A 24343-nucleotide genomic window follows, 5' to 3' on the forward strand; every position below is an offset into this window, starting at 1 on the left:
AGAGACTGAGAGAAGGAAGGGGCTCTCCAAATAAAAAGCATGTAGGGAGAAGAGCGGATAATGTGGAATGGGAGGAACAGAAGATGCCTCCTAAACTAGGTGGCAAATGATGGTAACCCAATTTGGACCAATTTAGGGGAAAAGAGAACTGTAGTTTTTTAGGGAATACAAAGAAGGTTTGAACAGCCAAACCACTGAGAGGGCAGGGGAGCAGCTGGCCTTCAGGAATGGCTGGAACCAGGCACTCACACTGTAGGAATGCCCAGAGTCTCATCTGAGCCTCTCTTCCCTCCTACTTCAGTGGTTCCAAGCTCAGATTACTAGAGAAGGGCTTTGATTGGCCAATTCTAGGTCACATGATCATAATGGACCAATCAGCTATGCCCTGGAAGGCAGGACCACATCAGAACATGGCAGCTCCTGGGAGAACCACGAGATTGAAGCTGTGGGAGTAGTACTGGTGGTTTCTAGAAAAAGTGGGGTAGGGTACAGTACAGATAAAAGGTGTCCCTTGAGAGCAAGCATGATGTGTGTGAGTTATACTTACAGCTGCAGGTAACAGAGAGCATCACTCTGACAGGCTGAACCACAGGGACGCCCTCGGGGCTGGTTACTGGGCCCATGATGTGGTCTTTCCGTTGCTCTGCTCTGCAGCAGCAGCTTCATCCCAGGGCAGGGGCCCTCCTGGCCGTAGATGGCTTCCAACAGCGGTCATCCAACGGATGAGAAGAGGAAGACAGCCTCTCGTCTGTCTACCTGCAGGATGCAAGTTCTCCCCTCCTACTTGAGTGGGCCCACTTGACGGCTGCAGGCCATCCTGGGCCAGTACCCGTCAACCGAGGGTGCCAGGTTCCGACTGACTGAGGCTCAGGTTGCACAGCGGGTCCTGCTGAGGTGGATGGGCGGCCGTGATCATCTTCCCAGTCAGGACCCACCCTAGAACTGAGGTCTTATATAAAACGACGAGGTGACCCCGGCCAAAGGGCAGGGTGGGGTGCATGCAGGGAGAGCCACTCCCTGCCCCCGCCCCCGCCCACGCCGTGCGTCCCTCCTCTCACTCTCACGGCCTCTCTGCCTCTCTCCTGCAGGGGTCCTGTGGCTGTCGGTAGTCTCCGAGGTGCTCTATATCCTCCTGCTGGTGGTTGGCTTCAGCCTCATGTGTCTGGAGCTCTTTCAGTCCAGCAATGTCATCGACGGGCTCAAGCTCAATGCCTTCGCGGCCGTCTTCACGGTGCTCTCAGGTAAGCGGGGGCCCAGGCCCGGCCAGAACACTCCATACGCACCCTGCTTAGAGCAGAAGGAAGGCCGCCGGAGCTGCCCTGGGGCCTGGCTGTTCCAACTGGGCCATCGCTTCTCCTCTCTGAGCCTCAGTTGTACAGTCTGTAAAATGGAATTCGTCTGCTCACTTCATCATTCAGCGCGTGTTTATTGAGTGTCTGTCACATGCCAGGCATGGTGCTGAGGACTGGGATTATAGAAATGACCAGAAACAGACAGCTGCAGTGCTCGTGGGCCCTAGCACATGTGGAAGAGAGATGGGTTAGCTGGAGATGTGTTCAGGAGGTGAGCGCCATGCGGCCAGTGATGGATTGAATTTGTGGCACAAGGGAGTGGGAGGTGGCTGTGAGCATGGGCGGGTGGGTGTGTCTTTCACAGGGGTGTCAAAGGGGGTCCTGATGGGCGAGGGCCCTCACCTGCTTTAGCTCATTTGCCTTTGAGATGCCCAGGAGGAAGCCAGATGAACAAACACGTCTGGAAGCCCAGGGGAGCAGAGATTGTGGGCAAAGGCCACAGAGCCAAGGATTTCGAGGGTTTTAGGAAGAATGGGGTGGTCAGCAGCATCCTGTGACTCAGGGAGGTGGAGAGGGGGGACTCCAGGAAAAGGCCGCTGGATCAGGGGGCCAGGTGCCCAGAGCAGTTTCAACGGATCCAGTGGTAAGGGGTTAAGCAGGGAGTGCGCCAGAGGGAGTAAAGGAGCTGTAGACAGCAGCGTCAGGCGGCCTGACAGACAGTGCTGGCTTGGCTGCGGAAGACATCTGTTCCTAAAGAGCCACATGTGAATTAAATTTCTATAAATCGAATCCTATTCTTCACGCATTGGAAGAACTCTCTATTTAAGGAAACGGAAATGATAAACCTTTTGGTAAGGGAAATAATCACCCCCCAGTTAGGATATGTACATAACAGAGGGATCCCTCAAAGAGTAGAGGGCTGAATTCAAGAAATTACGGCACGCTCCATACATCAAAACATGCGGAACTTGTCATTCACAGGCATAATGGTAAAGAAAAGAAAAGAAAACAGTGATCCTCATAGCGAAGGGTCAGTTTTGGCTCCTGCTCACCCCATTCCCAGCTACTCAGGACTGAGAGCCTGTTTATTCTTTTTTTTTCATCTTTTATTCATTTACTCAACCAACGCTCATTGAAGGCCTCTGGGCACCAGGCACTGTACTAGAGTTGGGGGCGTCAAAGGTTTGCAGTGCTGGGAGAGAAAGACTCGTCACACGACTATAACATGGTGGGTTGAGCTCTGTGTACCGGGCGTGGGCGTGGGGCAGTGGGGCAGAAGAGGCACCACATTTGCCCAGGGGGTGGGCATGGGTGGGGTGGGGCATGGGCAAGGCACCATGTGAGCCGAGACTTGGAAAAAATATAAACATTTGCTTGATGGACAACCTGGGGAGGGCGTTCAGGTGGAGGGAACAGCATGGGCAAAGGCCTGGTGGGGTGGCATACTCTGGAAACTTCAAGTAGTTCACAATGGTAGGAAGGCAGACAGTGGGGAGGGTGGGAGTTTTGAGAAGTGTGGCTGGCGAGCTGGGTGAGCGTCTTGGTGCCGTGCGGTTGTCTTTAGAGTTTACCACATAGGCAATAGGGAGCCACTGAGAATTCAGAGCAAAGGGCGATATGGGCAGGTTTGCATTTCTGGATGAGGGTTTAACGTGCAGCTGGATGGCGTGGAGCAAGAGTAGAGGTCAGGAGGCCAGTCAGGAGGTGAGAAAGGATGAGGCCCCAACCCGGTGCAGTGGCCATGGAAATGGGGGATGCAGACACGCACACCCTCCAGCCAGGAGGTGAAGTCAGCAGGACCTGTGGACTGATCAGGAGAGGTGGGTGGGGTCGGGGCGGGGGTATGGAAAACAGAGAATCTAGGTCAGGGGTTCCTAGTTGGGAGTCCACAGAATTCAAGGGGTCCCTGAGCCTGGTAGGGGAAAGCTGCATCTCTGTTTCTCCTAGCTTGTACCTGACATTGAGCATGTCCCTCAAGTATGGATGGAGGCCACATTCACGCACAGTAATCCAAGTTTCATATATGCTACGGTGATGGCAGATACCGTGGAGTGCTCTCCCTTGGAAGTGCAGTACTGGGGCTGGCCCGGTGGTGCAGTGGTTAAGTTCACGTGCTCCACTTCGGCAGCCCGGGCTTCTCTAGTTTGGGTCCTGGGCGCGGACCTACGCACTGCTTATCAAGCCACGCTGTGGTAGGCGTCCCACATATAAAGTAGAGGAAGATGGGCATGGATGTTAGCTCAGGACCAGTATTCTTCTTCTTCAAAAAAAGTGCAATACTTATTAGAACTTCTGCTGGACCTTATTATCAAATATGCTAATGAAGAAGCACATAGATTCCTGTGCACACCTTTGTTTGACTATTTTGCTAAGTGTATTTCAGTATCACTGGTTTCCTCTGTAATCTGTGTTTTATTTTATGCAGCTGGAAACATTATTCTGAGGAGGGGCTCAGAGGTCCAGATGGCCAGAGCTCCTGATCTGGCTGTCCCCTAGCTGGCGTTTGGCCTGGGATGGGATGAGTGGTGGTACCCCCAAGATGGGGAAGGTGGGAAGAGAACAGGAGGAGGGAGATGATAAACAGGTGGGCTGTGACGTGCTGAGGGGTGTTCATGCTCCTTCCCCTCCTCGGCTTGTCTCTCCTTTCCTTTCCTTCCACCCAGCATCTGGCCCTCCCCCTTCATCTGCGCACTCCAGTCACAAACAAAAGCTGGCGGGGTCAGCCCCAGGCACCATCTCCAGCTCTCCGAGCAGGCCTCCTGTGGGGTGGGGGTGGGGCCTCTTCCCCTGCCTCAAAGTGCTCATCAGAGTTTCCTTCCAGCAGGGAGTCCCACTGCTAAAGAAAATGAGATTGTCTCTGTAAGTTCAGGCAGGTAAACAATGCAGGGCTCAGGGAGGTTAATTGACTTCCGTAGGGTCACACAGCTGGTCAGTTGTGGAGCTGGGATTAAACCTGGCACCTGCTGGCCTCAAAGCGTGTGCCCTTTTTCCCAGCATTGAGCTACAGGAGTGACCAGGATCGGGGGAGAAGACTTTTAAGTCCTCGAAAAACGGTAACTGAGAGGTCTGTAGCAACCAGATGATGTAATAAGACCAAGCAGCAAGTGGTAGAGAAAAGGCAGTTTGTGTTCATGCCTCAGAGAAGACAGACCAGAGAAACCCAATACCAAGAGAGAACCAAGCCTCTGACCTGCCTGGCCCGGGGGGACCGGGCAGCTGGCCTCTGGGAGCCCCTTGAGCACAGGAGAAGGGGTGGTGAGGGGCTTGGAGGAGGTGGTGTGGGCTTCTGGTTTGCTCCTAAAGGAGGGGAAGGAGTGGGTGAGCAGGGTAGGGGAGAGCCCATCGACTGAGTCCCTGTGGGCAGAGCGTTGGGCTCTGATGCTGCCAGACCACCTCACACCAAGGGGTCCTCAGCACAAGGTCAACACCTTCTAGGGTAGAGGAGAAAGTAGAGTTGGGCAGCCCCTACTCGAACCAATTATTGTAATTAATTATTATAATGAACCAGTTGATTATGATTAATCGTAATAGCCAGCATTGACTGAGATGCCACCATGCGCTGGCACCAGGCTAAGTCTGCCATGTGGGTTAATATCTTTACTCCTCCTGGTGTCCTTGTGAGGGAGCCCCTAGCATTATGTCCATTCTGTAGATGAGAAAACTGACTTGCCCACAAAAAGCGTACTGGACAGGGCTCAGCACCCAGGATTCAGGATGTCATCGTTGTTACTGTTATTCCTAGCTGTCCTTAAGAAACTGAGGGGCAGAGCATGGCCTCAGGGACCAGCCCTGTCACAAGGAGGCTATGGCCAAGGGGTTCTGACTCTTCAGTGAAGGGAGAAGGGGTGCAGGGCTGGACCAGCAGGGCTGTCTTCCCAAGCCCGTGTTCCTGAGAGAATGGTGCTTGTACAGCGCGGGGCGGCCCGAGGGCTGGGTGCCGGGCTGTGATCGTGGCCCACTGGCCCTGGGCCTGGAGCTCACAGTGCTTCTAGGGACCCACATGATGCTTTAATTTTGACTGCTTTTAAAATCGGAAGGAAAAAAATGAATATAGTAATAATAAAGATATATGAATGAATCTGGACTGGATTATATTTGTCTTTATACCATTGCAGCCATAAATGTAATTTTTAATATTTCTTTTATGGAGGAATGGGCCCATGAAAGTCATAATGTGGCCCTGCACTGGGCCACGGCTTTTCTGCTTCTCGCAGGACTGAGCAAGACCAATTCCAGACTGGCTGCGGCTCCAGCTGCCAGCGTCCCCCACCCCGACACCGCCCCCAGTCTGGTCCTGTGACTTCAGCTGAGGTGTGCTGGAGAAGACGGAGCTCCTTGGGCCATGGTCCCTTCCCACAGTGGCCAGGGTCCTATATTCCAGAAGGGATGTGAGAGCAGGCTGGCAGATGTCTGTTCTTCCCCAGTTCCTCTGAAAAATGAGGCCGATCTACTTAGGAAAAAAATATAAGTCATTTGGAGAATTCCCGCATGGCCCAGCTAACTGTGGGCTTTTAGTAAAAACCGCACTGACATGAGGAGAAACATGACCATTTCTGGGAAATAATCAGACCTGTGGAGAAGTCAGCAAGAGTATTTTGTTAAGTGACGAGAAAAGGAAATTTTGAGATAAAACAAAAAACGACCACAGGCGAGATGACTCTTTGGAACTGGTTCGGGAGCTGTTTTCAGAGTGAGTTGTAAGTTGAGAGCAAGCTGCTGGACGGCTGGCGAGGTGGACGCCGCCAGTGTTTTGGACAGAGTTTGGGGACCTGGGGGCCTGGCGCCTGAGGGACAAAGCGTGCAAATCCCACTGCTCTGCAGACACCAGTGGGGCCACCAAAATCCTCAGGACCCGAGTTTCGAGGCCTGCAAAGTGCAGCTCCCTGGGCCGTGGCCAGCGCCGGGCAGGAAGTGCGCAAGTCCCAGGAAGGCACGTTGGCAGAGCCGTTGGCCTCGCACCTGGTGGGACTCGAAGGCGAGCTGGGGAACCCCGCCTGCCAGCCTTTGCATTGGCCACCGGCAAGCTGGCATCTAAGTTTTGTGTTCAGTCACCGCAGCTTCCTCCAAGTGAGGTTTCCTGTGGTCTTGAATTCCTCCCCAGTCCACCCTTCACTTGCTTCCTTAGCTTTTTCTTGGTGCTTACTCTTAGTGTGGTGATTTGGAACTTCTTGCTGTAAACTGTCACGTAATATTAGAGGATGAGTTTTCTGAGACCCTAATTCCACCAGCCCCCTCTGCCGCCCTGGGCCTGTGCTGAAAGAATCCCACGCCCATAAGTCCCTCTGTTCAGTCCCCCTGCCCTGGCCAAACTGGGTCTCTTGCTCATACCTTAGAGAGCAAGTACTTTTCTGTTTTGTTTTGTTTTTTGGTGAGGAAGATTGGCCCTGAGCTAACATCTGTGCCAATCTTCCTCTGTTTTGTATTTGGGATGCCATCATGGCTTGACATATGTAGGTCCGTGCCTGGGATCCAAACCTGTGAACCCCGGGCTGCCGAAGTGGAGTATGTGAACTTAACCACTATACCACTGGGCTGTCCCCACTTTCCTGTATCTTTGTGTCTAAAAATGCAGAGGGTCTAAGTCAGAGAAATGAGTATTTCCATTTTATTAAGGATTCTTTTGATTGCAAGTGACAAGAACCCAATCAAATCAGCTGAAGGAAGAAAGGGGGTAGTGGTGGAAATCTATTGGTTCATGTAATTGAAAAGTACAGGGGGTTAGGCTTCAGGTATGACTGCATCCAAGTGATCATGTATTCAGGAAGCTGTATCTTCAAACTCAGCCTTCTTGTGTTAGCATGATTCTCAGTCAGGCCCTCTCCACTTGGTCACAAGCGGCTCCAGGCTTTCGTAAGATTCCAGAAGTAGAGAGAACTCCTTTCCAGCTCCTGCAAAATTCCAAGGAGGCCTATGATTGGACCAAGTAGATTCATAGACTCATTTCTGAACAATCAGCATGCCAGATGATGAAATACTCTGATTAGCCAGGCCTGGCTCCCGAGGCACACCATGGTGTGGGCTTAGCCATGGACCACACACAATTATTATTCAATGGTGGACAAGTGGTTGGCCAAAGGAACTGGCTGACTGCGAGTGCTAACAGCTTGTTAAGTTGGGAGATTATCAGGAGGTCAGCAGTGGAGCTAAAGGACTCAGAGCCCCAGGAACGGCAGAGGTCTGCACTGGGTTCCTCCACAGTAGACCTGAAGATGGGGATTTGGGTGCAGGTAGTTTATTTGGGAGGTGAGTCCGGGAAGTACGATGGGAGAGAGGAGAAGTCAGACAGGAAGGGAGGAGAGCCAACAAAGGGAGTGTTGCTTAGCAGGTGACCACTGTGGGCAACTGGGCTTCTGTCCTGCCGGGGGCCCACTGAGAGAATGGGTAGGACAGCCCTGAGAACTGTCCCCTGGGGATGAGAAAGCTGCAGATTTCTTCACCAGCTCCCGTGTGTCACTGGTTAGGGTCACCCCTGAGGCAGTAACTCTCCAGCATTTCTTGCCTTCTCCACCTAAGAAAGCAAGTGTTTGAGGAAAGAAGCCACCAAGGCTAGAGGTGACCTCTGGTGTGGGCCAAGGGGATGTGGGTGGGGGACTGACAGCGTCGGCCACAGAAGGTCAAATCGAGGCTAAGAGGGGGTGTTCTGACACCAGCTGGTGCCATACAACCCCTGCCATCCACCCAGGGCTGGCGTCAGATGCCACGGGCCCCAGCAAGACTGCCCCACTGCGGATGCCAGCCACAAGGTCAGGGGTCCCCCAGGCCACCCTCACTTCTGACCAGCTGACTCCAAAGTCAGGGTTCCCCCAGCTCCCTCAGGTTCGAAAGCTGACTAGAACTGCTCACAGAACACAGGAAAGCGCTGTCGTCAGTGTTACAGGATTATTATAAAGGATGCAGATCAGGGCCAGTCAAAGGAAAGACACAGAGAGCGAGGCCTGAGAGGTCTGGACGCACCTGATTCCATGGAATCTGGGAGCGTCACCCTCCTGGCACTTCAGAGGTTTCCTTAACCAGGGAGCTCACCGAGCCTGGCGTCCAGGGTTTTTACTGGAGTCTCGTTACGTAGGCATGTCTGATCGAATCATCGCCCACCTGCTTGAACTCAGTCTCCAGCCCCAGCCCTCCCAGAGGGGTCTGGCTCACAGCCTTCACCCTCTAATCCCATGGCTGGTCTTTCTGGTGACCGCCGCCATCCTGAGTCATCTCATTCATTAGCATAAACTCAGGTGTGATCTGGGGTCCAGTGAACAACAAAGACACTCCTATTACTCAGGAAATTCCAAGCATTTAGAGTCTCCCTCCCAGGAACCAGGGGAAGAGGCCAGCCAAGTTCTTTACTATATAAAAGGCAGACAGGAGCTGTACCTGCCTGCAGCTGCGTTTGTTTGGGCAGACTGGAGCCATGGATAACATTTGAGGGAGGGAGGGGCCAGGACAGCCTCCTCTGATTTGGGACAAATGCCTTACGCATTTGCAAGAGGGCTGGGCCCACTTGGCCCTGGTGAGAAACCCTCGGTGGCTTTGCCCCTCTCCAACTCCCTGTTCCAACCTCTCCTGTGCCCATGAGCAGTGGCCTAAGCAGTGGGCCCGCACCCAGTCCTCTAAAGCTACCCTGGCCCGTGCAATGCTCATCCCCTGCACCCGGGGGTTTAAGGAGGAACTTGAGTCTAATTCGACGCTCCCATCCTCCTGGGCTGGTGGAAGATTCATCTTCAGAATTTTTCAGGGCTTTTCTCCCTGCTGCCTTTGCCTGAGGCTGTGCTGCAACTGTGTGGTCTTATGCAATGTCAGACGAGAGGGGATGGGGTTAGTCTGTGTCATCATCATCCTCATCACACATCTTCAGGTTTGGGGAGCTAACATAAAACATAGACCATCCCTTACATCAACCCCCAGCAGGGGCCAGGGCGGCACCTGTAAGCAAACACATTCATACTTCTGCAGTACAACACATGAATATTCATGCTGGGGGATAAATAAAGACAGTCAAAGCCTCACATCCATTCAGGTCATGCTTTGCTGCTAAATGAGTTCAGGCCAAGTCAGGTTTGTGGCCAAGTGAGTTATGGAGAAGCTTTCGGAGTCTAGAACTCCTGGGGATTTGAAATTGCAGACGGGAATTATGGACTCAATGGCTCCCCCTTACCCAGCACCCACCACGTGCTAGGCATCGTTTCAAACACATCACCTCTGTCGAGCCCTGTGCAGGCAGGTGCTACCATTGTCCCCTATTTTACAGTAGAGAAAACAGAGGCACAGGGCTGGGGAGTGGCCGTCCAGGTGCCCTTCTACCACGCGGGTCCATGCATGTTGCCGTGAACCTCGGTGCCCTGTCCACGGGGTCCCTCTGGTCCCCAGGGCTCTGTGCTGCCAGGGTCAGACGTGAGATGGGAGAACAAGGCTGGGAACTCCAGGACCTGTGGTCTCGTCACTCCAGCTCAGAGGTCTCGAGTGCACTGCCCACAGGGACCGTGTGGGTGCCATAAGTGGGTAAAGCTGCCAGATGGAGTACAACAGGGAACATGAGGACCGTGGCAAACTTGGCAGAGCGTGCCCAGCAGCAGCCCGTTGTTGCCACGGAGAAACATGCATGGCATTCAGGGAAAGCCAAAATCTGGGTTCTTACGGGAAAATCTCCTGAGTTTTAATTCAAAATGTTTAAAAATTTTTTAAAATTATTTTTTATTTTATTGAGGTCATAATAGTTTATGACATTGTGAAATTTTAGTTTTACATTATTATTTTGCCCATCACCGTATGTATGTGCCCCGTCACCCCTCGTGCCCACCTGTCAACCTCCTTCCCCTCTAGTAACCACGAATCTGTTCTCCTTGTTCATGTATTTGTTTATCTTCCACATATGAGTGAAATCATACGGTATTTTTCTTTCTCTGTCTGGCTTATTTCGCTTAACATAACACTCTCAAGGTCCATCCATGTTGTTGCGAATGGGATGATTTTGTCCATTCATCAGGCAATGGGCACTTGGGTTGTTTCCACGTCTTGGCTATTGTGAATAATGCTGCTGTGAACACAGGGATGCATAAGTCTCTTTGAATTGCTGATTTCAAGTTCTTTGGATAAATACCCAGCAGTGGGACAGCTGGATCGTAGAGTATCTCTATTTTTAATTTTTTGAGAAATCTCCATACTGTTTTCCATAGTGGCTGTACCAGTTTGCATTCCCACCAGCAGTGTATGAGGGTTCCCCTTTTCTCCACACCCTCTCCAACATTTGTTATTTTTTGTCTTGGTGATTATAGCCATTTTAACAGGGGTGAGGTGATATTTTAGTGTAGTTTTGATTTGCATTTCCCTTACGATTAGTGATGTTGAACATCTTTTCATGTGTTTACTGGCCATCTGTATATCTTCTTTGGAAAAATGTCTGTTCATCTCCTCTGCCCACTTTTTGATTGGGTTGTTAGTTTTTTTCTTGTTGAGTTGTGTGAGTTCCTTATATATTATGGAGATTAACCCCTTGTCGGATTTATGATTTGCAAATATTTTTCCCCAGTTGGTGTGTTCATTTTGTTTTGATCCTTGTTTCCTTTGCCTTGCAGAAGCTCTTTAGTCTGATGAAGTCCCATTTATTTATTTTTTCTTTTGTTTCCCTTGTCCAAGTGGACGTGGTATTCAAAAAAATCCTTCTAAGACTGATGTCAGAGAGTGTACTGCCTATATTTTCTTCTAGGAGTTTTATAGTTTCAGGTCTTAGCTTCAAGTCTTTGATCCATTTTGAGTTGATTTTTGTGTATGGTGAAAGATAATGGTCTACTTTCATTCTTTTGCGTGTGGCTGTCCAATTTTCCCAACACCATTTATTGAAGAGACTTTCCTTTCTCTGTTGTATGTTCTCAGCTCCTTTGTTGAAGATTAGCTGTCCATTGATGTGTGGTTTTATTTCTGGGCTTTCAGTTCTGTTCCATTAATCTGTGTGTCTCTTTTTGTGCCAGTACCATGCTGTTTTGTTTACGATAGTTTTGTAGTACATGTTGAAGTCAGGGATTGTGATGCCTCCAGCTTTGTTCTTTTTTTTCAGGATTGCTTTAGCAATTCGGGGTCTTTTGTTGCCCCATATGAATTTTAGGATTCTTTGTTCTATTTCCATGAAGAATGTCATTGGGAGTGCACTGAATTTGTAGATTATGTTAGGTAGTATGGGATATTTATTGGGATATAATTTGCATATCATAAAGTTCACCCATTTAGAGCATACAATCTGAAGTATAAAGATGCACACCTAAATTTATATAATGCTATAAACCGATGTGACCTCAATAAAAAAAAATGTACAATCTATGGTTTTTATCTATCAGCATAATCTAATTTTAAAACGTTTTCATCACTCCCAAAAGAAATCCTCTGTCTACTAGCAGTCACTATTTTCCACCAATGCCCAACCCCAACCCCTAGTCTACTTAGCAACCACTAATCTACTTTCTATCTCCATAGATTCACCTATTCTAGACATTTTGTATAAATGGAATCATACAATATATGGTCTCTTATGACTGGCTTCTTTCACTTAGCAAGATGTTTTCAAGGTTCATCCATGCCCTAACATGTATTGGCACCCCTTCCTTTTCATTGCTGAGTAATATTCCATGGAACAGAAAAATCACATTTTGTTTCTCCATGTATCAGCTGATGGACATGTGTGTTGTTTCCACTTTTTGGCTCAAATGAATAATGCTGCTGTGGACATCCACGTACAAGTATTTGTGTGGACATGTTTTCCTAGGAGAGGAATTGTTGGGGCGCGTGGTAACACCATGTTTAACTTCTTCATTCAAAATGTTTTAAACGATCATGTTTAACTTCTTAATTCAAAATGTTTTAAATGATCATGTCAGCCAACAAAACATGACCGCAGACCCTCAGCTCCCTTTCCTGCCCCAGCCCAGGAAAATCCAAGCCTTTTTTGTCCTGAGGGCTAGAAGACAGCTCACTCTTTCTCTGCCCCTTGGAGGGCCCTGTCCTCATCTCCTCAGTGAAGCCAGGCTTCTGAAGAGGAAAGCCAGAGGGAAGGCTTTGCAGGTGGGTTTTACTTCCCCCATTCCTGCAGAACCTCCGCCGAGGAAGTCCAGAGCCTCTCGCCCACTGGACGCAGGCAAAGGAGAGGGGGAAATAAAGCGGAAGCAATGTGAATTAGCATCTTAAACGTTATCCAGCCACACCCGAGCGCCTGTGGATCAATTTGCGCGCTCACAGCTGACCTGAAGTCGATATTCACCAAATGCACAGCTCTCTGTGTGAGAAAGCTCCGGCTCCTTTACAGATTCAAACTATGTGGAAGTCACTTCTCATTTAGCCTAATTTGATCATTTTAAGGTGTTTTTCAAGTCTGTTTCTGCCATTTCTAGTTGGTGTTTATCAAATGTTGCATTTATAGAATAAAATCCAGACTCCTTTCCACGACTATGAAGTTCGGCCTTTCCCGCCCCGCTGACTCCGTCTCCTCCAGCAGCCCCTGCTCTCTGCTCCTCACCCTCCCTGAGCGCTTCCCGGCCAGGCCCTGGGCAGACCCTGCGCCTCCGTCCTCACACTCCCTCACTCAGGCCCCCTGCTCAGCCCTCAGCTCCGACGCCTGCCCCTCACCAGCCGCTTTCCACTCCCTCGAGTGTTTCTTACTGCTTTCCGAATCGCGCCTGAACCGTGGTAGTCACTCGGTAAGTGCTCGCAGAGTGGAGGAAAGAATTTATACATTAACCTGTTTCCTTCTCTGCCGGCTTCTCTCCCCTCCAGGCCAGGTTTCCTCACCCTTGGGACAGTATTTTGTGCTGGATCATTCTTTGTTGCAGAGGGAGAGGGGCTGTCCTGGGTATTATCCTGGGGATGTTCAGCAGCGTCCTTGGCCTCCACTCACGATGTGCCAGTATCACCCCCTCCCAAGTCATGACCCCCAAAAATGTCTCCAGATGTTGCCAAATGTCCCTCGGGAGGCAAAGCCACGCCTGGCTGAGAAACACTGTCCTGGACAGGTGGCTCTGTGAGAGCAGGGGCCTCATCTTTCTTCTTTCCTGCTGTTCCCCAAGGCCTGCGCAGGGCCTGGCCCTCAGCAAAGCCTCGTGGACACGTGCCTGCACTGCAGAGAGACGCTCAGGGCTGGACAACTTGCCCTAGAGCAAGCGTGGACTTTGGACCCAGACAGACCCGATCAAATGCCAGCTGGGCCACATTTAGATTGTGTGGCCTCGGCCAGTTACTTATATTCTCTGACTCCCTGTGTCCCCACCTGAAAAAGGAGCTCAAGACGGGTGTGAGCAGTGAAGTGGACCCACCCAAGTGAAGAGCTGGTGGAGGGCGTGTCCTTAGAACTTGCTCGTTAGACAGCACCCGGCTCTCACGCAAGAACAGTGACATGGCTGCGGGGACCGGGGAAAGGGCTCTGCACATAAGGGTGCGTGACCACGGTCGAGGTTGCCCAGGACAGTGGCCTCGTCACTCCCGACAGTGCCCTCCTGCGCTCGGAAGCGTCCTGCTTTGCGGGTGGAGCCTCTGCTGGCCCTGCCTGTGGGACACTTTGCACAGTATTATCCCATGGCCGCGTCCTTAAAAGAGTTCAAAGCTTCCCGCCTCTTTCCTAAGATGGAAGTCACCCGCCCAATGCCAGCCTGTCCGCCTGCCAGTCCTTTGAGTTGACCTCTTCTCCTAGTCCAGTGCTCGCTTCAGGTCCCCTGGGCCTCTCTCCGCTTACCGGAACCACGCGTCTTTTTTAAAATTTTTTTTCCCGACTCCTTGTTGCCGACTGGGCTTGGTTCTCCTTGTGACTGTCGCCGGGTGGGCAGCAGGGAGCAGAGGCCAGCTGGTGGGACTGTTGGGAGCTGGGGCAGTGGGCTCCGATGGCCAGCTTCTCCCCACGCCCCAACTAAGGGTTCCCTCCACCCCGGGGCTGACAGAAACTTGGGGAAAGACTCAGCATCAGTTGAGCCTTAAAGGATGGTGGCAGAGTGGGAAAACGTTTGCCGTGGAGGGTGCAGGAGGACAAAGCAGAGAGGCTCCAGGGACGGCACAGCGCAGCATCCATTCTTCACTCGTTTCTTCCTCCCTTCCTTCCTCCCACAAATAGTCCTTGAGCATTTCCTCTGGACCCAGTGCCGGGGAGACAAGCAGACAGGCTCTCTGCCCTCCGGGACTTGTGTCTAGTGGGGGAGGCAGTGAATTAATGAGTGGCTGGGCCTGTGATATGGAGAGAGTCTCAAGGCTGCACCCCCTGGGTGTGACAGCCCTGGGGGACCCCCCCCAGCTCGGGGTCAGAGGCCTTCCCAGAGGCCTAAAGGATGGCAGGAGTGAGCTGGGTGAGGAGGCAGTGGGGGTGGAGGGGGTGAGAGAGAGTGCTCCAGGCAAGGGCATAGCAGGGCGAAGGCCCCAGTCGGTGTTGGTTGATGATCTGTGCCAGGGTGGCCGTGGAGGAGCCTGGAGAGCAGGGGGAGGACAGAGATGAGATGCAGAGGCAGAAGGTACAGGGCTTGAGTTGTCTCCATGGACGACGGGGAGGAAGCCAGTCATTAAGGGTTTCAGCAGGAAGGTGACTCACCTGGAGTGGTGCTGGGTGGGGGTGGGGAAGTGGAAAATTGGGTGGGATTGTGGCCCGGGTTGCATGCCAGGCTAGGAAACGCGAGCCTCGCCGGGGGTGGGAGTGCAATGGGGAACCACTGAGGGATTTAAGCAAACAAGTGACAAGGTCAGGGGTGAGTTCTAGAAGGATGGTTCTCGGGTAGAGGAAGGGGCCACCACAGATACCAGGAGCCCACCTGTGAGGCTAGGTGGGTGTCGGTCACAGTGGGAACAGAGGACTGTGGATGGGTTTGAGAGAAGTGGAATTGACAGGACCTGATGATCCATAAGCTAGGGGACAAGGTTGGGAGTTGTTGAGGCGCCCAGGTTGTGACTGTGATGGGAAAATGGGGGAGTTGTCCCCTGAGATCAGGAGGACAGTGGGCTATATTCTGGGTGTGTCAGATTTGAGACAGGACCTCCAGTGGAAAGTATTTCCTCATCATATCTCAGTCTGCCCAGGGCTAGGAGAGTGGAAGATCCCTGTAAGAAAAGAGATGGGGAGGCAGAGGAAGATGAACAGACCCACTAGGATGGAGGGAGACACACACATAGGGAGAAAGAGACAGAGACAGAGAGGTGGGGGAGGGAGGAGGCACAGAGAAAACAGTAGTAAAGACACCATCATTCACTGAGCCCCTACTGTACACCAGACCCATTATCAAAGTTAATTCTATGTTCACCTCTCTCTCCGGCTCCTAGACCCTTGGGGACCCTCCACTGTTGAATAAAGTCTGGAATACAGCTGTGGGTGTTTATGTGTGTGTTCTTAATGAATTACAATGGTAGGATTCTGAGAATACCAATAGCTCTCGCTGGTTCATTCATTCATTCAACCAATATTTATGGAGCTCCTAGGCATGAGACATTGTTCTAGAATAGGAGTCAGCAAACTTTTTCTGTCAAAGAGCCATGTGGTAAAGTATGTTAGGCTTTGCAGATTGTAAGGCCTCTGTCACAATTGCCCAGCTCTGCTGTTGAAAGCAGCCGTAGACAATATATAAGATGGGCACAGTCACGTTCCAGTAAAACTTTGTTTAAGTATGGTAGTTCCTCAAAAAGTTAAAAATAGAACTACCATATGATTCAGCAATTCCACTTCTGGGTATTTCTCTGAAGGAAGGGAAATCACTGTCTCGAAGAAATATATGCACCCCTATGTTCATTGCAGCATTATTTTTATATATATATTTTTAAAGATTTTATTTTTTCCTTTTTCTCCCCAAAGTCCCCTGGTACATAGTTGTATAATCTTTGTTGTGGGTCCTTCTAGTTGTGGCATGTGGGACGCTGCCTCAGCGTGGTTTGATGAGCAGTGCCATGTCCGCACCCAGGATTCGAACCAATGAAACACTGGGCTGCCTGCAGCGGAGCACGTGAACTTAACCACTCGGCCACGGGGCCAGCCCCCTCATTGCAGCATTATTTTTAATAGCCAAGACATGGAAACAACCTAAGTAAGGCTCCATCGACAGGTAAATGGATGAAGGAAATGTGGTACATATATACAATGGAACACTATTCAGCCATAAAAAAGGAAATTCTGCCATTTGTGACAACAAGGTAGACCTTGAGGGCATTCTGCTACGTGAAACAAGTCTTACATGTGGAATCTAAAAAAACCGAACTCATAGATGCAGAGAAGAGATTGGTGGTTGCCAGAGGCGGGGGTTGGGGGGTAGGCAAGATGGGTGAAGGTGGTCAAAAGGTACAACCTTCCAGTTATAAGATAAATAAGCCCTGGGGATGTGATGTACAGCATGGTCCCTAAAGTTAACAATCATGTTGTATGTTTGAAAGTTGCTAAGAGAGTGGGTCTTAAAAGTTCTCATCACAAGAAAAAAAAGATTGTAGCTATGTGAGGTGATGGATGTTAACTCAGCTTATTGTGGTGAGCATTTCACAATATATGCAGATATCAAGCCATCAATCACCTAAAACCAATACAATGTTATATGTCAATTATATCTGAAGAAAACTGGAAAAAAACAACTATGTTTACAAAAACTGGCTACAGGCCACATTTGGCCCGTGGGCCATAGTTTGCCAACCTCTGTTCTAGATCATGATCAAAACCTACAACATCCCTGTCTCGTGGAGTATACAATCTAGCGAGGGGAGGGGGAAAAATAATTGGATAAGCAAAGAGATAATATGATGAAATAATGTCGGGTGGTGATAAATGCTTTGACAAAAAATAAAGTAAGGGGCTAGAGAATGATGGAAGGAGGGGCTATTTTAGACAGGGTAGTCAGGCAAGGCCTCTCAGCAGAGGTGATATTTCAGTAGCGACTTGATGGAAGTGAGGAGGCCATGGGACTATCTGGGGAAGATCATTCCAGAGATGGGGAACAGTAAGTGCAAAGGCCCTGGGGCAGGAGTATGTCTGTTGTGTCTTTAGGAATGGAAGCCATGTGCCTGAGGTGAGATGAGCAAGGCAGAGAGAGGTGAAAGTTCAGGAGAGACTGGTAGGAGGAGAGAGGTAGATTGTGGAGGCTGTGTCAGCCATGGTGAGGACTTTGGCTTTGACCCCGTGAGGTGAAATGCCAAGGGTTCTGATCAGAGAAGAATGATCTGACCTATTCTCAAAGGGCATCACGGTGGCTGCCATGTTGAGAAGGGCGGGAGCAGGGAGGCCAGTGAGGAAGCTATGACGACAGTCCAGGTGAGAGATGCAGGTGGTTTAGACCAGGGTGGCAGTTGTGGAGGTGTGAGAGGTGGTTGGCTTCTGGGTATGTTTCAAAGGTAGAACCAGCAGGATGCACTGATGCAGGAGAGACGGAGCTGGAGAGGGAGCTGGAGAGAGGAGTCACAGCCGACTCCAGGATTTGTGGCTTGAGCCGTGGCAGGCTGCAGCTTCTTTCTCTCAGGTGGGGCCGACTGGGTGGGCGGAGGGGCCGACTGGGTGGGCGGAGCGGCCGGGAGGTTCAGGAGTCCCGAACTGGGGCGTGCTGACTTGAGGTGGACCCTGTGCCGCAGGCGAGTGAGACGAGGCCCCTGTCTCCAGGGGACTCAGAGTCTAGTTGGAAAAACCATCTGGGATGCAGCAGCTTAGTGATAATAAGATATGTAAGAGGCTGCCACAGAAGCATGAATGCAACACTGCAGGCACCTGGAGCACCTGGAAAGGCAAAGGACCCTTCAGAGAGGTGAGGAGGCGACCGTTCTTTGAACAAAGATGGGGTAAAGGATAGGGCAAAGGCATTTCAGGTGGAAGGAACGGCGGGTGCAAAGGCAAGGAGACATGGCAGGGCTTGTCAAGCACAGGTGACTCCGTCGTTTCCTGCAGCTGTGACAGGAGCTGTGGCGTGGGGGCTGTGGGGCTGGACAGTGCCGACTTCTCTCTAGAGGCAGTGGGAGCCAGTGATGGTTCTAGATCAGGGGAGCAAGATGGTCAGAATGCATTTTCAGAAGGTCCCGCTCTGCCCCATTGCCGGTCAGGTGGCCTCCTCCCTCTGACTCACAGGTGGAGGGCCCAGGACACTTCCAGGACAGTGTTTCTCAACCTTTTTTTCATTATTGCTCCCCTAAAGAGCCTTTTTAGCCTTTTTTTTCCTAAGTGGCCCCCCTCCATGAAATTTTAACTCCACAGATACACTGTATGTGTATCTGTTTATGTGCTATATGTACATCTGTGCTTTCAACATAAAAAGAGCTGGATTTCGGGGGGCGGGAGGATGCGTGTGCTAGGGGGATGGTGGCCTTTCAGGCTGAGCATTTTCACATACAGCCTGCCTCTGGGTGTGTTAAGCCATGCCCTGGAAACCCGGGGGCTGGCATCTGCCATCCTGTCTGTCTGACTTGCTGCCTGTGAGTCTTTGCTGACTTGCTTAGCCGTTCTGTGCAATTTAATGTGTCCTCACGGAGCACCCCTAGGCACCACGCCTGTGCCGGGCCCAGGGCTGCAGATCTGAGCAAGGCCTGGGCCCTGCTTTCTACGAGCTTATGGTCTGGGGGTGGGGGAGCAGGGAGAGAGGTGAAAATGATGAGGATGGGGGTGTCAAAATCCTGGGGTTGTTCAGAAATGTTGAGATTGCTGAAAGGTTGGTCCCAAGGAGAACTCTAGTTTTTTGCTTTTAAATACAATTCCAGTTATCCAGAAAGTTATCAGCCATGTATTGCTGGCAGGAATGTAAAATGATTCAACCACTCTGGAAAATTGTTTGGCAGTTATTTTCCAAAGTAAAAATGGGTTTACCAAAGAATTACCATAAGACCTAGCAATTGCATTCTTGGGCATTTATCTCAGATAAAGAAAGACTTGTTTTCACACAGGAACTTGTACATGCATGTTCATAGCAGCTGTATTTGTAATAGCCCCAAACTGGAAACTAACCAAATGTCCTTCAATGGGTGAATGAATAAACAAACTGCGATATGTCCGTGCCGTGGAATACTACTCAGCGAAAAAGGAGACAACAGTTGGTCCACACAGTAACTTGGATGGACTCAAGGAAATGATGCTGAGTGAAAAAAGCCAACCTCAAAAGGATGCATATTGCAGGATTCCATTTATGGAGCATTGTGCAATAGCATGTCTGTGGAGATGGAGGGCAGATCAGCGGTTGCCAGAGGTTAGGGATGGCGGGCAGATGGCTCTAGAAGGGGCAACATGAGGGGTCTTGGGATGGCGCAGTTGAGTGTCTTGATTGTGGGGGTGGTTATACACAGCTATACATGTGACAAAATTGCACAGAACAACAACACACACACACACTGTCTCACACACACTCATGCTTACGTGTATAACTGGAGAAATCTGAGTCAACTCTGGCTTGTGCCAAGGTCAATTTCCTGCCTTTGATGCTAGGACCCCATGAGTTGTGTAAGTGTTAACATTGGGTGAAGAGGGCATGACACTTTCTTTGCAACTTCCTGTGACTCTATAATTATTTCAGAATGATAAGTTGTTTTAAAAATTCCAGCTATCAGAGGTAGAAGGTGCCTTAGAGATCATCTAGTTGGAAACCTCTCATTTTTAGGTCACCTACACCTCATGGCCTGCGCTCACCTGTAGCCTTGTCCCCACATGTCCAAGGCAGGTCCCAGGAGATCAGAAGCAGCACTGGGACAGTCCTGAGTCAGGAACCTGGTCAGAGCAGGTGATGCCAAACTCAGTAGGACTAGGAGGGCCAGAACCCAGCTCCCCGCTGCTGGCTGCTTCACTCCCCCTGCCTTTGCTGGGCTGTTCACGCTGCCTGCACTGCCTCCCTCCTTCTTCCCTACCTCCCGCTTCCCGTCGGGGAACACATGCTGACCTCGTGTCTCCCTCAGCTCCCTTTCAGGGGTTGAAAAGGTAAATGCCTTCAGTGGCCTGGAAGGAAATGTGAATGAGTGAGTGAGCGGGAACACTGCAGGAGTGGCAAAGGGCAGCGGCCAGGGAGATGATGGGCACGGTGGGGCCTGCGAGGCCCAGAGACCACAGGCCCTGACTATTAGGCACAGCTCCAACTGCTCTGGCTGAGAGTCACCAAGGGGAAATGTGGACCTGGTGTTGCCAGAGGCTCTGATTTTTACGAGAGAAGCCCAAACGTCCATATTTTAATGGAGATCCTCCAGATTTTTAAATGTTGGCCAAAAAATTCATCACTTTTTACAGCTCTAGCCAACATCTGCAGGTTGGATTCAGCTCACGGGCTGCCAATTTTGGATCACGGCTGCATATATTTCTCTTTTAGTGTTTGCAGTAATTGATTTTACTTCGCTATTTGTGTCGTCCTCCTCGTTAGCCTTGGGGGAATGGCTATGCCATATTCACAGCTGTAGCCCCAGTGGCTGGTCCAATACTTTGCATATAGCCGATGCTTAAGAAATATTAGTTGAATGAATGAGTTGGAATGTTAGAAGCGAGTCAGGGCCTGCAGAGGGGTCAGAAGATTCTAGAAGGGAACCAGGACCTTTCAGCTGGGGAATAGTCAGTGTGTCTTCAGAAGGTGGGGCCAAGGGGCGGGCTACGTTGTGTCCTTGGCCTCGCTGAGGCTGGGCATGGTGATTGAAATTCTGCCACATCCTTTGCGTGCTCTTGGAAGCAAGGATTGGGAGAATATGCGGGCCAGTGGGCCTTTACCACAAATGAGCCTGGCCCCAGGCACAGGGCCAGGCAGAAATTGGGCTTTGGGGGCATAGGAGGAAGCAAGAATTTTAATAAGTTTAGTAAAAATTAAAAGTAAAACCCGCGGTCCTGGAACTGCTTGAATCTAGTGATTTAAACCGACTTAGTGCAGTGGGAACGGCAAGGGATGCCAGGGGCTCAGGGGCCTGGGCTCTGGGGAAATGTGAGGGCCCAGGCACTGGTCCAGTGGAAAACGGGACTCTGAGGGGCATGGCCAGGAAGGGGCAGGGTCTGGGGGCGTGGCCTTGGCTGAAGCCAAGCTGGTGGGTGAGGCCGCTGGAGATCCTCACAAGGGGCCAGCTGTCCTGTCATCTTCCTGGTGGCCAGCTCTCCAGCCAATTGGGGCTTTTCAGGCATAGGACGCAACTCTGGGGGAGTGGGTTGGGTAGGCAAGGTAGGCAGGAAGACAGAGGGCCAGGCGCTGAGTGGCCTGGAGCACAGCGGTCCGGAGGGAAGCAGGGGACAGGGCTCCCAGGAGGTCCCTGGGATGGGGGCCGAGTGTGGCCAGGAGCCCAGCATGTGGGGTGGGCTGGGCCGGTCCACAGAAGAGTGTCTGGGGCTGGTGCCATCTTGGTCTCCAGGGGAGACCCGTGCTGTTCCTCCTGCCTAAAATACTGTCCCTCTTTTCCCCCACCTCTCCCTCAAGGCCCAGGTTGGGTGTGTCTCCTTTGTGAACTCTTCCTCAGCTGCTGTTGCCAGCTTCTTGTCTGTCCTTTCGGAATTGTTCCGGGCATCTTTACAACACCTGCTGGCATGGTGCACTCACTCTCTGCCTTGCTTTTCTCACTCACTGTTTCTTGGAGGTGATTTTTGCTCAGTATATTTTAATCTACCAAATTCTTTTCACTCGCTGATTATTAACTTGGTCAGTATTTCCTGAGCCCCGGCTCTGAGCCAGGCACTGTTCTAGGCACTGGAGACACAGCAATGACCAAAGCGGACACAACTCCTCCTCCTGGGAGTGGATGTGCTAGGAGGGGGATAGTTAAGAACTAAATAAAGGCATGACCTGTCTGGTGGTGATGGTGCTCTGAAGACGGCACGGCCTCTTACACTGTGCTGACGGAAGGCCATCATGGTGAAGGGTCATGTGCGCAGAAACCTGAAGGAAGTCGAATTAGTCGGTTAATGCTGTGAAACAAATCACCCCAAAACTTAGCCGCTTAAAACAACAGACATATATTATCTCACAGCTTCTGCGGGTCAGGGGTCCGGGCACAGCTTCCTTTGACCCTGGCTCCAAGTCTCTCACGAGGCGGCCATTGAACTGTGGGCCAGGGCTGCGGTCCCATCTGCACGTGACCGAGGCTGCAGGGTCTGCCTCCAGGCTGCTTGTCGTGGCTGTGGCAGCTTCAGTCCCTCACGGGCCATCGGGCTGAGAGCCTCAGTGCCCAGCCGTGTGGGCCTCTCCCAAGGGCTGCTCGCAACATGGCAGCTGGCTTCCTGCAGCACAGGAAATCCAAAAAAGAGAGGGAGAGAGAACGCATGCTAAGAGAAGAGTGAGAGCCCGAGATGGAAGCCACAGTCTTTTACAAACCTAATGTGGGAAGTGACATTCCACCACGTCTGCTATATTCTGTTAGTCAGTCAGTCCAGCCCACACTCGAAGGAGAGGATTCCACAAAGGTGTGAACACCAAGAGGCAGCGAACATTCAAGGTCACCTTGGAAGCCACCTACCAAGAAGTGAAGCAACCAGACGTGTGGAGATCTGAAAGAAGGGTAACTCAGATAGAGGGACAGCAAGTGCAAAGGCCCTAAGGCAGGAACAGGCCTGGCACAGTGAAGGGACAACAAGGAGTCGAGAGAGGCTGGAGAAGAGTGAGAGAGGGGAAGGGGGCGGGAGATAAGCTCAGGAACGGAGACAGAGATTTCTGTTGCCGTCACTTAATCCATTAGTCCCCTATCGGTGGCCTTTTAGAGTGTTTTCAATCCTCTGCTGCAGGGAGAACCCTTGTCCGTATATCTCTGCCCACATGTGTGCTATGTCTGAGAGAACATCCCAGAGGCGAGATTGCGGGGTCAAAAGGAAGGCGCACTGTCGGTTTTGACAGCCATTGCCAAAGTCCCTTCTGAAGAGCTGACCCTCCCGCCGGGCCCTTGGAGGGCCCTCCGTGGCCCCTGCCTGGGCCTGGCGTCCCACCTTGCCTGTTCCGCACTGAAGGGCCGTGCTGTCTCCCCAGCTCCCGTCTCTCCTCCTCTCTCCTCCTCGGATGCTGATCTGCCGCTGCGGATGGCTGGCTGGGGAGTCGAAGGGCCCCGGGAGGGCGCTGCCCCTGGATGGAAGTTCTCCACGCTGAGAACTCTTCTCACAAACAGCGTCTTCTGTGTGCTTCTCCTGGGAGTCGGGAACTCCCTGGTGACTATTTTGAGACGACGAGTGTGTGCTTGCCGGCCATTTGTCTCTGGGAAGGTGGCTGGCTGGCAGGATCTGCCGAAGGAGAGAGCCCAGAGTAGACCCGGCCCGGAAGACAGGCTGCTGCACCCCTACCGCCTGCTCCCCCGGGCTCCGCCCAGGGGAAAGCCGGACCCCACGCCGCCCCCACAGCGTTGCAAGGCCTGGCGAGGCTCGGGGCTCTGAGACCACTGGGATGGAGACCACACAAGAGGGAACCCGCATTGATCAAGCGCTTACTGCGTGCTCTGGGTTTTTATGTAGAATCCGACCGTACATGGGGAAAGTGTCACCCCCTGCTTAAAACCTTCCAACGGCTTCCTGCTGTGTTGAAATCCCAACCCCTCCCCAACTCACCCTTCCCCACTGCCCTGCGCCCCCTCGCCCCTTGCTCCCCAGGCTCCAGCCACACTGACCCCTCCTCCCCAGCCAGGGCCTGGCCATTGCTGTCCCCTCTGCTGGGACTCTTCCTTACCCTTCAGGTTCCAGCCTGAAGCTCCCTCCCAGAGAGAGGCCTTCCCTGTGATCCAGTCTAAAACGGCTTCCCCAGTCACTCTGGCTCCTGTTTCTTCCCTGAAAGTGCATGTTTGTCGTCTGTCTCCCAACTTGAACATCATCTCCATGAGGACAGGGACTCTGTCTTGCTCTCCACTGTGTCCCCAAGACTTAGAAAAATATCTGGCACACAAGAGGTGCTCGAGGAGTATTGGCTGTATGGGTGGATTATCCCCACTTTCCAGATGAGGAAACAGGGCCTCAGAGATGTTAAGTGACTTGTCCATGGACACACAGCTGGGAATTTGCAGAATTGAGATTCAAACCCAGATGTGCCTGACTCTAACCCAGTGGTCTCTTCCCTGCTGGATGGCCAGACAGACATTGCTGGCTGTCCAGGTGTGATGGGCAGGTGTCAGGCCAGTGGTGTCTGGGCCTCCGGGAGCAGGCTGGAGCGCCGAGCTGCTGCGTCCTCATTCTTCTCTGTCTG

The 24343-nt window shown here is 51.6% G+C and overlaps 1 protein-coding gene and 2 long non-coding RNA genes across 4 annotated transcripts in view; 1 reads left to right on the plus strand and 2 right to left on the minus strand.

The window, feature by feature from the left end:
* GSG1L (GSG1 like) overlaps nt 1-24343 on the plus strand; it is a 219235-nt gene that overhangs the window by 130943 nt on the left and 63949 nt on the right. For both annotated transcript variants that reach the window (XM_023616075.2, XM_023616076.2), the window contains exon 3: nt 1089-1241. In XM_023616075.2, the coding sequence (XP_023471843.1) occupies nt 1089-1241 (153 nt within the window). The remainder of the gene's footprint in view (nt 1-1088; nt 1242-24343) is intronic.
* LOC138917000 (uncharacterized) lies at nt 18090-22290 on the minus strand. Its single transcript, XR_011424305.1, has 5 exons — nt 22156-22290; nt 21974-22066; nt 20111-20166; nt 19864-19941; nt 18090-18224 (listed from the first exon to the last, which is right to left on the minus strand). It is a non-coding gene; the product is annotated as an uncharacterized lncRNA (long non-coding RNA).
* Nucleotides 23258-24328, minus strand: LOC138916998 (uncharacterized). The gene is made up of 3 exons (XR_011424303.1): nt 24201-24328; nt 23834-23931; nt 23258-23394 (listed from the first exon to the last, which is right to left on the minus strand). It is a non-coding gene; the product is annotated as an uncharacterized lncRNA (long non-coding RNA).

Source organism: Equus caballus, chromosome 13 (genome assembly GCF_041296265.1).
Source record: "Equus caballus isolate H_3958 breed thoroughbred chromosome 13, TB-T2T, whole genome shotgun sequence".
Classification (NCBI taxonomy): domain Eukaryota; kingdom Metazoa; phylum Chordata; class Mammalia; order Perissodactyla; family Equidae; genus Equus; species Equus caballus.